We start from the raw sequence: 15,295 nt of genomic DNA on the forward strand, positions 1-15,295 counted from the left end.
TGTATTAAGTAATAATCAATTAAATCCATTTAATAACCATAATTAATATCATTTAAAAATTTAAGAGCCTCTTAAAATGTAGACTAAAACTTAAGAACATTTTAAATCATATGAAACTTTCTTAATTCTAATTGAATTTATAAATACTAAACATAAATATCGATATACACTATTATAAAATCATTACCAACACTACCATAACTACCGCTACTTAGGGGTGCATACGGCCTAGATTGGTTCGGTTCTAAGAAAATCCAAGAACCAAACTGATCCTAACGGTTTTGTAATTTTAAAAACCAGACCAAACCATTACACTTGTAAAACCAGACCAGAACTAAACCGAAATAACAATTTGGTTGCGATTTGGTTCACGGTTCCAAAAATTTCTATTTACAAGAATAAATTGTTAATATTAGCAAAATAATTACTCAAAATAAATTGTTAATGTTAGCAAATGCTCTTCCCAAACCAGACCTTTTAACCCCAAACTAAAATAGCCAAAAAAAACTAAAAACCACCCCACTTCCCAAACCAAATCTTAGCAGGTTTGGGTTGCCTTTATATGAGATTGTCATAAATAGTCGACCAACCCATTTAACACTATTTGGCCCATTTAATTAAGGAAGCCCTATTAACCCATGTAACTCAAAACCTATTTAAAAAGTTAAAAAGGGTAATATAGTAAATATAATTCACAATTGCCACCCATAGTTTATTTATTGTTAGATGACTATGTTTATCAAAGTAAGTTGTACAGAAAGAATATAAAATATACATCACTCAAGTTGATCAGAAGTTCAAGAACCATGTTGATGTTTGAAAAATCTAGTACAAAAGAACCAAAAACAAAAAGTGAAAATTAAAATCAACAGACTACAAATCCCACAATTTATAGATTCTCAAAATTTCTAAATCCTCCCAAGATGAACACTACCATAATGATATTTCACGAACTCTAGTTAATTGCACTCAATTTTGGTGTTTGTAGTATTATGTTGAAATTCTTTATGCAACTGTCTATAGACAAAGGAATTCAAAATTCTTTTCAACCACTACAACTAAACCGTACCCTTTGAACCTCCTTATGGATCACAAACCATACATTAAATAGAAAATGTAAGTCCACACATAATCTAACTTGACTTGTTGCAAATATTGAGAGTGAAGGACTACAGGACAACTGCCTCTTAATTCAACTGAATCAAAACGAAAAATCACTTAATAAATTTTTACAAGTCTAACAACCACAAGAATGAGGGAGAGCACCAACCTCTACACCAAATCTATTGATCCTTCTTTAGCTTGGAAGTGGAAGAAGATGATCTAAGATCTTGATTGGAAGTTCTAATTATGAAAAGAAGCGTTTCTAAGAGCATAGTGCAAACCAAACCCAGGATGCCTCCAGCAGCATTCTGAAAATTACGATAAGAGAATCATCAATTATGGTATTACTATTACCAAATGAACCACAAAGAATGGTAGGAAAAAAAAGAAAGGTGGGCGCGGGCCGAAAAATAAAAACTCTTGTGCACAAAATGGAATAATTTTTAAATGTTTCAAGTAGATTAAAATAAATATATAAAAACTGAGCATGCTTTCTCTGGAGGTACCATAACAGGACTGTGGCTAAAAAGTGCTCTGAATGCAGCATATCCAACCAAATAGCCAGTAAACATTGTCAGTGCAACATGTAAACCTGTAAAAGTGCAAGAGTGATGTTAAATTAAAAACATACAGATGCAGATTTTGGATAAGGCATATTACAACTGAAATCGACAACTTGAATTGAAAGATTGGGAAGAGGCATAAAATTAACAATACTCAACTCAATTCAACAAACCTTAATCCCAAGGAGTACAATACTTGACTCAACTCAACAAACTTAATCACAAGGCAACCTTAGAGTAGAGAGAGAGAGAGAGAGAGAGAGTGACAGTACGAGAGGATAGCTTATGATGTACGTAGAAGCTCTATGTCTAAAGCGGAAGCTTGCTAACTGCAAATGGAGGGGAAGACATCCTTTTATTAGGAAAGTTGGGCCATGGAGGCTAGCTCACTCCCGTGGGTTATGTTTAGTCTAAGAAGCATGGACACGGATACGACACGGACACGCCGACACGCTAATTTTCAAAAAATGCAGAACACGACACGCGGGGGACACACATGAAATATATAATTTTATATATTTATTATATGCTATATATATGAATATATCATTCAAAAATAATAAAAATATTAAATATGACAATAATTCTTATGAATTTATATGATTTTTGTTTTATTATTGTATCTTAAGTTGTTTTGTTCAAACTTATAATTGGTTTCACATGTGTCTAATTGATAGACACGTGTGTTTAAGAGATACACATGTATTCTCCAAGTGTCCAAAGAGTGTCCGGGTCTTTAAAAAATAGGACACGTTTTAAAAAGTGTCGGACACGTGTCGGGAAAGTGTCCAAAGAGTGTCGGTGTCCGACACGGATACGACACGGATACGTTACCTTCTTAGAAGTGTCCGTGCTTCTTTGTGTTTAGTAACTATAACACACCTTACTAGATACCCCAGTGGGTAAGTATGATACACTTTCCGAGGTATCACATGACTTAGTCAATTTAGGTCTTGTGCAAAGGCCTCTCTCTCACGTCAAAGTGGGGTTACCCCAAATGGGTGAACATAGCAACTTTAATGATCCCTCAACTCTAACCACGATGTTGATCCAACGCAGGCTCATGGGTCATAGATCGCTCAGGCATCCCATGACCAAGGCACCAACCCTGAGGGGGTCCCTAGGCCTTCCTTATGGCTTAGATAGGCTATACAGTGTTAGCGTGCCATTTTTTACTAGAGTGATGGTGGGGCGGGGCAGGGCAAGGCGAATGGCACTGAACATATAGTCGCCAAGCGGTGGTGGTGAGCACGGAGTGGGGTGCTGACGTAAGGTCACCTTGGCAAGGTTCATGCCTTGTCATAGTGTAGCCAACCTCTTGGGTATAATGTTTTGGCCCTGTGGGACACAAGCACCTACAATTAGCAATTGTAAAAAAAAAAATAGCTGCAGTCTCAGAAGATAAGGAAAGTCAAGATAGCACAAGCTCATAGCAATAACTAAACTCAAAAATGCAAAAACTAATAAGGGATTAAAAAATGCAGATACCAAAAATCTCAATTTATTTAGATTCAAGAAGATATCAAGTAACCTGTGAAGTAAAAATTGTCAAGTGCTGCATCTAATATGAACTGTTAATATTGAATGTGTTTAGTTACTATTACAATCACAATCCCAAGAATACAAAAGCCCAAGTTCCCACTAAAAAACGAAAAATAAAGATAATGGTCACAATTCTAAATATCCAAGATAACATTAACAGAATTCTAGAGATCCTAAAAATATCGTTTGATCTGTCACGCTCACCAAATAATCCTCTATGTCACACAAACTCCAGATGTTTTCCCCAGTTTATTGATTCCTAATGAACCATCATGATTCAAAAACTCCGTTCACCTTTTTCCTATATTGCAGTAAGTCGCAATCCAAAGGCAATAAGAAACTATCAACATCATCCCAGCCCAAGAAGGTCCAAAAACAATTTTTGTTAGATAATGAAGAGTAAGCCAACATCCCAGGGAAATAGGTCTATCAATGGCGCGTACACTATGAAGTATGGATACGGATACAAATGCATTGATACGAAAAATTCTTAAAATAATAGGATTGATGATATGTGTGCATAAATATCATGTATGTATGTGTACAATAAAAATTATGAAATATAATAATATTAATACACCGAATCTCAATTGTAAAAAACACAGCCACTATTATATATTCCATGTTCAAGATCAAAAAAGCACTTAATAGGATTATAAACAACAGAACTAATAATGATAAAAATAAAAAATAAAATAAGTCCTCACCAAAACCTAGTTGATCTTTGTAAGATGAGAATGGTTCATCCGTCTCCTTCCTTGGCGTAATATCTTTCACAAGCTCCTGATATGCTTTCCTCTCCGCTACTTCCTCGAGCTTCCTCAGTCTTGCCTTCAATTCCTCACTCTAAAGAGGTTCCACAAAATCCACAAACCAAATTAAAAGCATACACATAAATTTCAGAGAATCCAAATAATTTTCTCAGGAAACGAAAGGAGGGGCCATAGAAAACTTTTTTCTGACCTTTTCTCTGGGTTTGGGGCTGGTGAAGACGAAATCAGATCCGGAGAATAGGCATAGAAGGTCAGGTCGGGTAGAAGGCAGGGAAGCAAACCAGACGGATCGGAGAGATTTGTAAGGCACGGATGGTTGGACAGAGAGGTCAGAAGCAGTTTTCCGGAGGTCTAGGGACAGAAGAGGGTCGTTTGAGGCTGTGATGAGGAATGATCGAATGGTTTCAGTGTTGGATATGATGAGACCGCCGGTCAGGTTTGAACATGTATCACTAGTCATTAGAGAAACTCCAACTTTACTAGCAAAAGTAAATAAAAAAAAATCAGATTCTGTATTTTGCCCCAACATCACTCTCTAATTTAGCTAGTCATTCAAACTAACTTAACCAATTTTCAAAATAAAAATGCTACATACACAAAAATCAAAAACCATTTCAAACTATAAGCAGTTACCTAATTGATTTTTACAGGTTTTCCAATAAGAAGTTTAGTTTCAAATTTCAGTTAACAGCAAGACAATGAAAATTGCAGATGGGTAAGGGCTCAAAAGTTCAATACATTCATAAAAATCACCTGAATCAATCAATCACAAGCTAAATTTATGCTCAATCAATCGAACAACATAAAATATCACAACAATCGCTTTAGCAAACCAACCCACAAGTAAAATCTTGAAGCAAATTTACAATAACATAACACCCATTTTGCTAAAACAAGTAAAAAAAAAATTGGTAAATCATATGTGAGCAAAAGAAATCAATCATAGTGATTCATATGACACCAATCACACATAACTCATGTCCGAGCAACTATAAACATCAAAAATTAAGAATAGAATGTAAAAGAACGATAAGACTCCACCAATTCAAATCCAAAACCATGAGAGAGAGAGAGAGAGAGAGAGAGAGAGAGAGAGAGATCGTCCATACCTAGACTCCAAGTCGCACGAAGAGAGAGAAGATGCAGAATGTGAGTAAGGATGGCAATGGGCGTTAATGGGGTGGATATTAATTCCCCATCCCCATTCCCCTATAATAAATTTTTCCCATTCCCCATGGGTACTACCCTCCCCATCTCCTAATGGGTTTGTATTTTCCCCAACCCACCTTAATCTCCATTTTTTTTTTTTTTAATATTTAATGTCAACAACCAATTTTTTTGTTTTTTATTTAAGATTCACAACAAAAGCTAAATATACCTTTTTTTTTTTTTTAATAATATATTTAATGATAACAACTTTATTTATTTATTATTATTTTTTTTTAAGGTTCACAACAAAAGCTAAATATACGTTCAATCTCATTTTATTTTATTTGGTTCAACAACAAAATCAAATACACATTAATTAATTAATTAAAAAATTTGTTTTATAATAATCAAATATATAATTTTAAGACAATCAAATAAGTTTTAGTAATTGAAAAAAAAAATGTGAAAGAACGTGCAAGATTAAAAAAAAAATAACAACCACTCATTTTATTGGCAGCCCACCTAATGACAGCAAGATTGAGAGAAAAATATATAAACGATGTTGTTTCTAAAGTTATAGCTCATTTCTCCAGACTTCCTATATCTTTCCATTAACAATAGAGTGATGAAAATATGTCTGACATACTGGTGTATTGAGTCAAAGTCAGATTGCCTATTCATAGTAAAGTACATTTCCAAATGTTTAGAAGCCAATTTCAGATTAGGAACTTACACAATAAAATATTGCTAGCAATAACCAGATCCCAATCCATCAAACAATTGAGCAAAGTTAAAAGACATACAAACGAGGGATCTACTATACCTATCATGTCATATTGTTCATTCCCTAAGTCTAATTTTATAATGAAAAATAAAAAAAAAAAAATTCCACCAATCATGAGAATGAAGGTCAAAAGCATCAAATCTTATTGATAGTCCTCACCAATATTTTCTTGGATCTATCTTCCTTATCGTATGAAAGAGAAAAAGAACTCACGCTTAATGTGAGGAAGGACGGGAGAAATTCCATTAACTCTACAATTATGAGCTATGTTCTCTGCAATTTCTTGATCATCATAGTCTGAGGTAGTGATGTCAAATTCCCTCTTTACTTTGTTTATTTGTGTCTTCACACCATTATGTCCATTAATTCCAATCACTTTACCTTACTAAAAGAGATGTCGGTGTAATTACACTAAAAATATGGGGCTTATTATTTCTTTTCTTTCATTATTTTATTTTATTTTTTCAGATCTTAGGAGAATGGATCCATTCTTTTATTAGTTTTACATGAACAGAGGAGCATTAGCCAATTCAACAGCTGATCAACACAACAAAGTGAAAATTCAACAGTATTGATCAATAATTGATGAAAGTAAAATTGAAAGATTGGATTAGTACCTGAAACAATCCCTAAAATCCCAAGACACTCTCTCTCTCTCTCTCTCTAAAAACCCCTATTTCTCTATCTCTACAAGCTAAAAGGGATCAACTTTCCACTCAACATTCTCTTCTCTCTCTCTTCTTATTCAATGGAAATGTTAAAACACTCATTTTATTTTGACTATATAAAGCAACCAATCATCAAAACAGAGATAACCTATTTGCTTAAAAACTTAAGGAGTAGCTATATTGATCTTGATCATTTGCAGAGGCAATTCCCATTTTTGTAACAAAGCTTTTATGCAATCCATTTTGACCCTAAACCCTTTTAACATAACATAACATAACACAACATAACATAGCAAAGTCCCGAGAAAATAAATAGACAGTAAATCAATTTCATCTTCCACATGAGAAATCAAAGCTAACAATTTCCAAATGCATCAGAATTCACAACTGATTTAAATCCATAGCTTTAAACAACATTGAGTTAAAATTTCCATGAATCAAAGCAACAACTCAGTGAAGCTAACCGTATTTTCTGCTGATTGATGCGTAAGTCTCTTCGACAGGTTTCGCCAATTGCAAAAGAGTGCCAAAAACTCTGTGAAGCAACAACTCTGTTTGGAAGTTGAGAAAGTGACGAATAGATGAATTTGTAAACACACACAGAACAAGAGAGAGAGAGAGAACGAGAGAACGAGATAGAGAAACTCACCACGCCGGAGAACCACCGTGGTAACGCCGACGGAGATCGCCGCCGCTAGATCGTTGCCTTTGCAAAACCTATGGAGATTGTTGCCTTCGCTGCTATGTGAGAGTGAGAATGAGAATGAGAAACCGTGAGAGTGAGATTGAGAAAGAGAACCCTAACATATGGGGAAATGGGCGGGTTTCCATTCCCGATCCATATCCTGTGGATATTTTAAAAATCCACTTAATTAATCCTATAAGTAAAAAAAAAAAAAAAAAAAAAATTTAAATATTTAGATTGGATCCCTATAAACTCATGAGGTATGGTCTCTATTGTCATCCCCAAATGTGAGAGAGAGAGAATTTGGGTTGGAATAGGGAGAACAGGCCAAGAACGGGATAACCCACCTAAGTTTAGTTGGAATAGAATTGGCCTTGGATTGAATCCTTGAGTTGCCCGACTTGCCCAATTGATTAGGCTTGCTTGGGTTGTGCGCTGTAAACGTCAGTGCCGTTTAAAGATTAATAGAAAGGGATTGATAAATTTAGGTTAAGTTTGACTATCTTAAATAAATATATATTTTTTATCTTTTAATTTTTTTTATCATATTATTTTTTTATTTTTTTACATATTTTTTCGTAAAAAAATAAAAAATATATTTATTTAGGTCATTCTAAACAATCCCTTATTATTAGAAACTACACTTGGCATGTTTTTGGTTTTTCAAAAATATTTTTTAAAATATTTTTTTTATTTTTTGTGTTTTTTGTTTTTACTAAATTTTTAAAATATTTTAAGTATTTTTTTTAAATTTTTAGATATGCCTAACATAAATACATATAAAAAATATAATTTTTATGATTTTTTTTTAAATTCACAAAATACCAAAAATATATGAAAATTCAGTATATTTTTCGTATTTTTATGTATTTATTAATTTTAAAAATATTTTTTCACAAAATTTTTACTTCTTAAATACATTTAAGTAAGGTGCATATAAAAAAGTAAAAAAAAAATACTTAAAAATTTTAAAATATTCACTAAAAATAAAAAAATACTTAAAATTTTTAAAATATTCACTAAAAATAAAAAAATACAAAAAATAAAAAATTTCAATTTAAAAAAAATTTAATCCAAAAAACTCAAACTAAACACACACATTAATTTTTTTTTTATCAAAAACCTTTTGATTGGCTTGGCAGTTCAAGTGAATTGACGGATTAAAAACAAATAAACAGAGGAAAGAGCTTGGGTTGACAGATTTAGGCCTGGTTTGACATCTACAAAATAAGACAAAAAGTCAAAAAGTTACTAAAAAAATTAAAAAGTTATCACTATTCACAAAAAAAAATTATATATATATATTTTTATACAAATTGTGAGACAACTCACTCTGACGTGAGTTGTCTTAGCCTGACTTTGGCGAGGACAAATTACACAGACGGAGGCAAGCTTAAGGACGGTGTTGTTCGGCACGTGGGGGCTATCACGAGTCCCGTTTTGATAATCTAAACCGTTTAATGTGTAGAACTCGTCGAGTACTATATATTTATAAAAAATCACGTTGATCAGATATCGCTAACTATATGATCAAATCAGTTTGTATAAAAAAATGGATGGTGTTATAGTTAACGGTTGAAAAAAAATTAATCCGATCAGATAGTTATCGATATCCGATCAACGTGATTTTTTATAAGCATATAGTGCTCGACGAGTTCTACACATTGAACGGTTTTGATTAGCAAAACGGAACCTGTGGTAGGCCCCCACGGGCCGAACAGTACCGTCCAATTCAATGCCCGAAAAGGAGGGAATCATCTCCTACCCTATACTTTGCACACGCTGCCCCTTTACGCCTTCTGACCATACGGCCTATTCCATCACAATCTTCTCCTATACACAAATTTATACAATTTTTTAGTACACATTTCTTTCGTAAAAAGTCAAAGAGTTATCCCAAACAACCATCTTTTTTTCCTAAACTTTTTAGTCCAAAAAGTCAAAAAGTGCATTTATTTAGGGCATCTCAAACAACCCCCTTAACAACAAATTTGTCGAACTAATAGATCCGATGAAGATGCCAAAAAAAAAAAAAAAACAACAGTAGAGGAAAGAGCTTGGATTGAAAGATGAAGAGAGAGGACGCGAGAAAGTGAGGACTATTTGGAAGGGAGAGAAAAATAAAAGGATGGTTTTGGATGGTTTTGTCATAACTTTAAAAAGTTAAAAAGTCACTATCTTATTTAAGTTACATCACCTCTCTTTCACATCACTTCAAACCCAATTCATACCCAAATCATATTTTATAAAAAGTCAAAAAGTGCATTTATTTAGATCATCCCAAACAATATTACTAGTGTATGTCTGTGTCTAAAGGTACGGTATAAATTAAAATAATGTTAGGCACGGTGTAAACACAAATTTCGTATCCTACAATTAAAATACGAAATAAATGTATAAATAATTAATTTTATTGATTATAATAAATGGGTACAATTTTCTGTAGTTTGCTCTATTACAAAAGAACAAATTCTCTAATTCGTTCTCTGAAATTGGCGTGATTCAGCGGCTGTAAAAAGTTGTTGTTGAACTAGACAAGTTGATGGATTTCTTCAAGTCTTCGAATTGAGAGACTTGGAGAAAAAAAGTTTGATCTCGGGCTTGAACGGTTTGATCTCGAATGAGTCTTGAAATGACCTCTTTGAAAATAGAGACCAATTTTGTATTTGTAACTTGAAAAAATTGGCACAAGTTTGGAATGCTTGCTAATCCTTTCTTCTAAGTTTGAAGAATTTTAGAGAGAATTTTAAGAAGAAAATTTGGCAGAGTCTCGAGATTGCATAGGAGCTTGCAAGACTATTAGCCAAAAAATGTCCCCCATCCTCTTGGTGAAAGCCTTTATTTATAGGTTTAGGAGGGAAGAGTTAATTTTGGAAGCTTCAAAATTGACTCTACTTTTCAAGAAAAATATCAATTTATTTATTACTTTATGGAAATGATTTGTATTGAACTTTGAATTATTCCACTAATTTCTTGACAAAATATCTTCGTGGGCCCCATACTTTTGGATTGATCCAATTGTCAAAATAGGTCCATTTTTGTTTTAGTGTGGCTCATAATTTAAAATGGGTTAAGATCCATAATTTTAATCAGTGATGCTAGAGACCTCTAATTTAGAGGCTCTAAACACACCTCTAATGAGGTGGAAAAGGAAAAAAAAAAAAAAAAAAAGAGACACAACACTGACAGTGGCAGTGGGTGGGACGCACTGACAGTGGCAGTGGGTGGGACGCACTGCCACATCATTAGTGGCACCTCTAATTAGAGGTCGCAAGCATTTTTACAATTTTAATAGGATCCATATCCATTTAAAAATTTTGACCATCTTAATTTTGACCAATTAATCAAGAAAAATTATTTGTCTTGATTAATCAGGCGATGATAAAGACACGTAAAAATTTAAAGTGTTTACAAATTGTCCCTATTTCAAAACTCTAGTTTGATGCTTGCTTGTTAATATCAAAAGTGAGGTTTGAAATAGATTGGTTATGCTTATGTAAGGATTTAATTGCAATGTATGCCATGCAAATTTTATTTTATTTTATTTTAATATTTTTTAAGCATAGCGTGGTTGGCCTTCTACCTCCTATGAAGGTAATGTTTAGGTAGCACAACTTGGATTTTAATGTTTCTTTCCGCTGCCCAATATGTATTATTTCTCTTTATAAATGATTGATGAAGGGTAGGAATGGCAACGGGGCGGGGGCGGGGATCACCCTCCCCGTTCCCGATCCTCGATGATAAGAATGTCCCCGTCCCCGGTCCCGATCCCCGACGGGGAACCTATTACCATTCCCATCCCCGCCCCCTAACGGGGATCGGGTTTCCTCGACCCCGAAAATTCCCCGGATCAAAAAAAAAAAAAAAAAACAACAACAAAACAAAACAGTAGCAACAAGAACAACGATTCAAACAACATCATCAACAACAATATCATCAAACAACATCAACAACAAACAAATCTAAGTAAAGAGAGATAGATCTAAGTAAAGAGAGAGATAGATCTGAGCTGCAATCTAATATATATATATATGTGTGTGTATATATAACACATAGAGAAAGAGAGGTGGAAAGAGTCGGGCGGCGGAGGAGATCGCGGAGGAGGGCGACGAAGGAGATGGGCACGACGGTAGAGGAGGGCGGTGGAGGAGCGATGCTGTGAGATCGGCGGAGGAGGGGCGTTGTGAGATCGATTCTTCTCTCTCTCTCTCTCTCCCTCTCCTCATTTTTCTCACGCGAAATGAAGCCGTATGTGTGTGCTTGTGTGAGGGAGCATATCAGACAAATATATATAGACAAGGGTAGAATTGTAATTTTGTTTCGGGGGAAAAACAGGGTCGGGGCCGGGGCGGGTTCGGGGCTGGGACATGTATCCCCCTCCCTGGCTCGAACATCATCGGGAATTTTTTTTTGAATACAATCCCTGGCCCGTGGGGGATATTTTTCGAGGAATCACAGCTCAATTCAGGATTGGGGAGTCGGGTCACCGTCGGGTCGGTTTCAGATTGCCATCCCTAATGAAGGGTTACTTTCCACTGGCTAACTCTGCATCTCCTTTTCCTTGACCATTGCTAGCAACTGCCTTGTGCTTAACAATCAAGGTAAGGCTTTTACATATATATATATACACACACACACATGTCATGTTGCCTTGTGACTGTGCACTAGTTCCTTTGCTTTTTTTTTTTTTCTTTGTCACGATGCTTTGTATTTTGCGTAGACTTTTATATATATATATATATATATATATATATTTTAAGTGTCCATGATATCATCTTGGTATGATACCACCATAAATTTCATGAATATATATATATTTTAACTTGTTTGATTGCATCATCAATCTATGTGCACTGAACGATTTTTTTTATTTTTATTTTTTTGCAAATTGCATTTGATTATGGCCCATAAGAATAATGATTTTATAAGAATAATAGAGTAATATATCTCACTATTCTTTTATCATAATTGGTTATTTTGACTTATGTGGAGGATGCGTTTGTCGAGCTAGCTGTTTGGATATCGGGCTAGTGAAGTAGACACTTCCACCACCATTCATTTGACCATAGGTGATTAGTTTGGCTCATGTGAGGGAATGCGTCTATCGAACTAGCTGCGTAGATATTGGGCTAATGAAGTAGACGCTTACACCACCACCCATTTGACCGTAGGTAATTAGTTTGATTTATGTTGGGAAATGCGTCTATCGAATTAGCCGCTTGGATATTGGGCTAATAAAGTAGACACTTCCACCACCACCCATTTGACCATAGGTGATTAGTTTGACTTATGTGGATGAATGTGCCTATCAAGCTAGCCGCCTGTACATTGGGCTAGTAAAGTAGACATTTCCACCACTACCCATTCGATCATAGGTGATTAGTTTGACTTATGTAGAGGAATGCGCCTATTGAGCTAGCCGCTTGGATATTGGGCTAGTGAAGTAGACACTTTCACCATCACCCATTTGACCATAGGTGATTAGTCTTGACTCATATGGAGGAATGCGCCTATCGAGCTAGCCACTTGGATATTGGGCTAGTGAAGTAGACACTTCCACCACCACCCATTCGACCATAGGTGATTAGGTTGACTTAATTAGGTGGGGGAATACGCCTATCGAGCTAGCCGTTTGGATTTGGATATTGGGCTAGTGAAGTAGATACTTCCACCACTATCCATTTGACCATAGGTAATTAATTTGACTTATGTCATGATCATATGTCATATATGTCTCCACAACATATGCATATATATATATATATATATATTTTTCATTGTTTAGCTTTTGTCACTTAGTGATGGTGTACTTCAAAACTTTCAAGAAGGGGTACTTGACCATTCTCGAGGACTCTAATGACGCTATTGAGGAGGTGACTACTCTTCCAATTCACCCTCATTTCCTTGGTGCTTGGGGCTTGAAGTTCGAGTCACTTGATGGCTCTTTTCATTTAGTGCAATGGGCTCGTGAGACTTCATGTCAATTGGTTGAAGGCCTGTCACACTCTAAGGTTTTATTAGTAAAGTCATCTAACCATGAAGACATTGAGGATCTTAGTTCATTTCTTATCCTTAGGAGTGCGATTCGGGCTCAGAAGGTGACATAGGGCACCATTTTCAAGGCCATAGCAGAACCTTCTTTTTGTGAAGGCTATTGGAAGTGGTTGGAGGATGTACTATGGCAACACCATGAGGTACTACAACAGGCTAGCATTTACGATGTAATTTATGCCTCACTGTTCTCGTATGACCGACTACATAGTGTTATGCGGGCCTTTTGTGAGCTTTGGTGTCCGTCCACTAATACCCTTCACACTTTCATAGGCGAGATGTCTATCTCGTTATGAGATTTGTGTCAGCTTGGTGGACTTTCTATTAAGGGTGCAATATACGATAAAGTGGTGCCAAGTGCCCAAGAGTTGGCCGACAATACGAGGGACAAGAATTTCCTTTTTCCTGTCAGTTGTGGTTATTTATTTCTTGTTTACCATTGACTTTGTAAGGAGTCGAAGAAGAATGTGGTGAGGATTACTAGCTGGATAAAATTTTGGTTTAAAGGGGAAGTCAAGTACCATAAATCAACCAAGCGAGCTTCGAGGAACAAGACTCAACGCCCTAAGGATACTAGTAACCCTTCTGGTATTATTAACACAACTCGATCTTGAACTGTGCAATGGGACAAAGTCTTCAGTGACTTGGGGATTATTGGTGCAGCAAAGGGTGAGACTTATCTGTCAGTTTTCCTTGTTTGTTGGTTATGCAAATTTGTTCTACCACGTGGGGATGGCGACTTGATTAGGCCTGGGGTTTTTAAGGTTGCTAGTATGATGGCTCGTGGTCATTCATTCAGCCTTGCTATTCCTGTACTTGTTAGCATCTATAAAGGGCTGAATAAAATTGTTTCTTCTTCTGATCTTGGAAAGTACGACGCCATCTTTCCGATCCATTATGTTTATGCTTGGTTAGTAGAGTATTTCAACACACACTTTAGTATTGAATCTTTTCTAAAGCCTCGAATGACGAGATATGCTGGTGAAAGGATGGCCAAACATTTTGAGGAGTCAGAGGCCTATGACTTATTTCGATCATGCAAAGATATGACCTTGTACCGTTTGGCGTATAGCGAGGGCAATCCCAAGGAATTGGCTGATGACGATCATCTTTCTAACTCAGACTTAGAGTATTTCATCAGCATCTGTTGAAGTTCGTCCGCTATGGTCATTAAGCCATACAGTCCTCACAGGTTTAGCAGGCAATTTGGTTTTATTCAAGCCATCCCGGGTAGTTTACAGAACATTATTCAGCATTGGGATTCTTGTGTTCATGATGGTACCCATTCTGTATTGAGGCTACCAGTGCATTTTGATTTCCTATCTCGTTCCATTACCAAGGCTTATTTGGAGTGGTGGTCCCAACTTTATGCAGGCTATTTCTCCAACAAAGAAAATTCTATCCTAAGGAGCAAACGCTCGGCTTCACCAAATCAAGAGATGGTTAAAGTGAAGAAAAATACAATTGCTAGGCAAAATTCTAATCCTAAGACCAACGAAATGGTTCGAGGAAGTGTTAATGGGACTCTTGGTAGAGTAGCAGATGAGGACTATAGTCACGGTTATCGTAATTGGCGTCACTTAGAGAGAAAATCTAGTACTGGCACCGTTGGAAGGAATACCACTACTTTTAATGACGTGGAGTCATTTTTGATCGGCGTTCCTAGCACTTCTTAACCATTGGCTACCGATGTTGTATCAATAATGACAGAATCTATTATTTGTCATTTCATTTTTTTTTTTTTGACTCCTCTTTAATTTGTTTTGACAGTTGCCAAATGATGACTTTGATTTGGCTTCTGGGAATGAGGATATGAGACTTCTTGATGAGTTCTCAGATAATGAAGAATCAGTTCATGGGCTATCAGCCTTTGATTTAGTGATTAATCGTAAGAGTTGACTCTCAGTTGACCCAACTCCAATTGTCCGAACTTCTTTCTTACCTATTGCTTTTATATTGAGTCAAGTTGCACCTTT

General features: G+C 35.6%; 1 protein-coding gene across 5 annotated transcripts; it reads right to left on the reverse strand.

Annotated features, from left to right (window-relative positions):
• Window positions 1–963: 963 nt before the first annotated feature.
• On the reverse strand, window positions 964–7,693 carry LOC114315626 (ER-based factor for assembly of V-ATPase). 5 transcript variants are annotated; one of them, XM_082874637.1, is made up of 6 exons: window positions 7,233–7,693; window positions 7,048–7,134; window positions 4,173–4,456; window positions 3,917–4,055; window positions 1,611–1,696; window positions 964–1,412 (listed from the first exon to the last, which is right to left on the reverse strand). In XM_082874637.1, the coding sequence occupies exons 3-6, from the start codon at window positions 4,440–4,442 to the stop codon at window positions 1,284–1,286; spliced, it is 624 nt and encodes a 207-aa protein (XP_082730763.1). In that variant the 5' UTR covers window positions 4,443–4,456; window positions 7,048–7,134; window positions 7,233–7,693; the 3' UTR covers window positions 964–1,283. The 5 variants fall into 5 exon arrangements, with proteins under 5 accessions (XP_082730763.1, XP_082730762.1, XP_082730764.1 ...); XM_082874636.1 differs by having other exon boundaries at window positions 4,173–4,461; window positions 7,233–7,657; XM_082874638.1 differs by having other exon boundaries at window positions 4,173–4,461; window positions 7,048–7,118; window positions 7,233–7,623.
• Window positions 7,694–15,295: the final 7,602 nt, after the last annotated feature.

Source organism: Camellia sinensis, chromosome 6 (genome assembly GCF_055761805.1).
Source record: "Camellia sinensis isolate YWXY chromosome 6, ASM5576180v1, whole genome shotgun sequence".
NCBI lineage: Eukaryota > Viridiplantae > Streptophyta > Magnoliopsida > Ericales > Theaceae > Camellia > Camellia sinensis.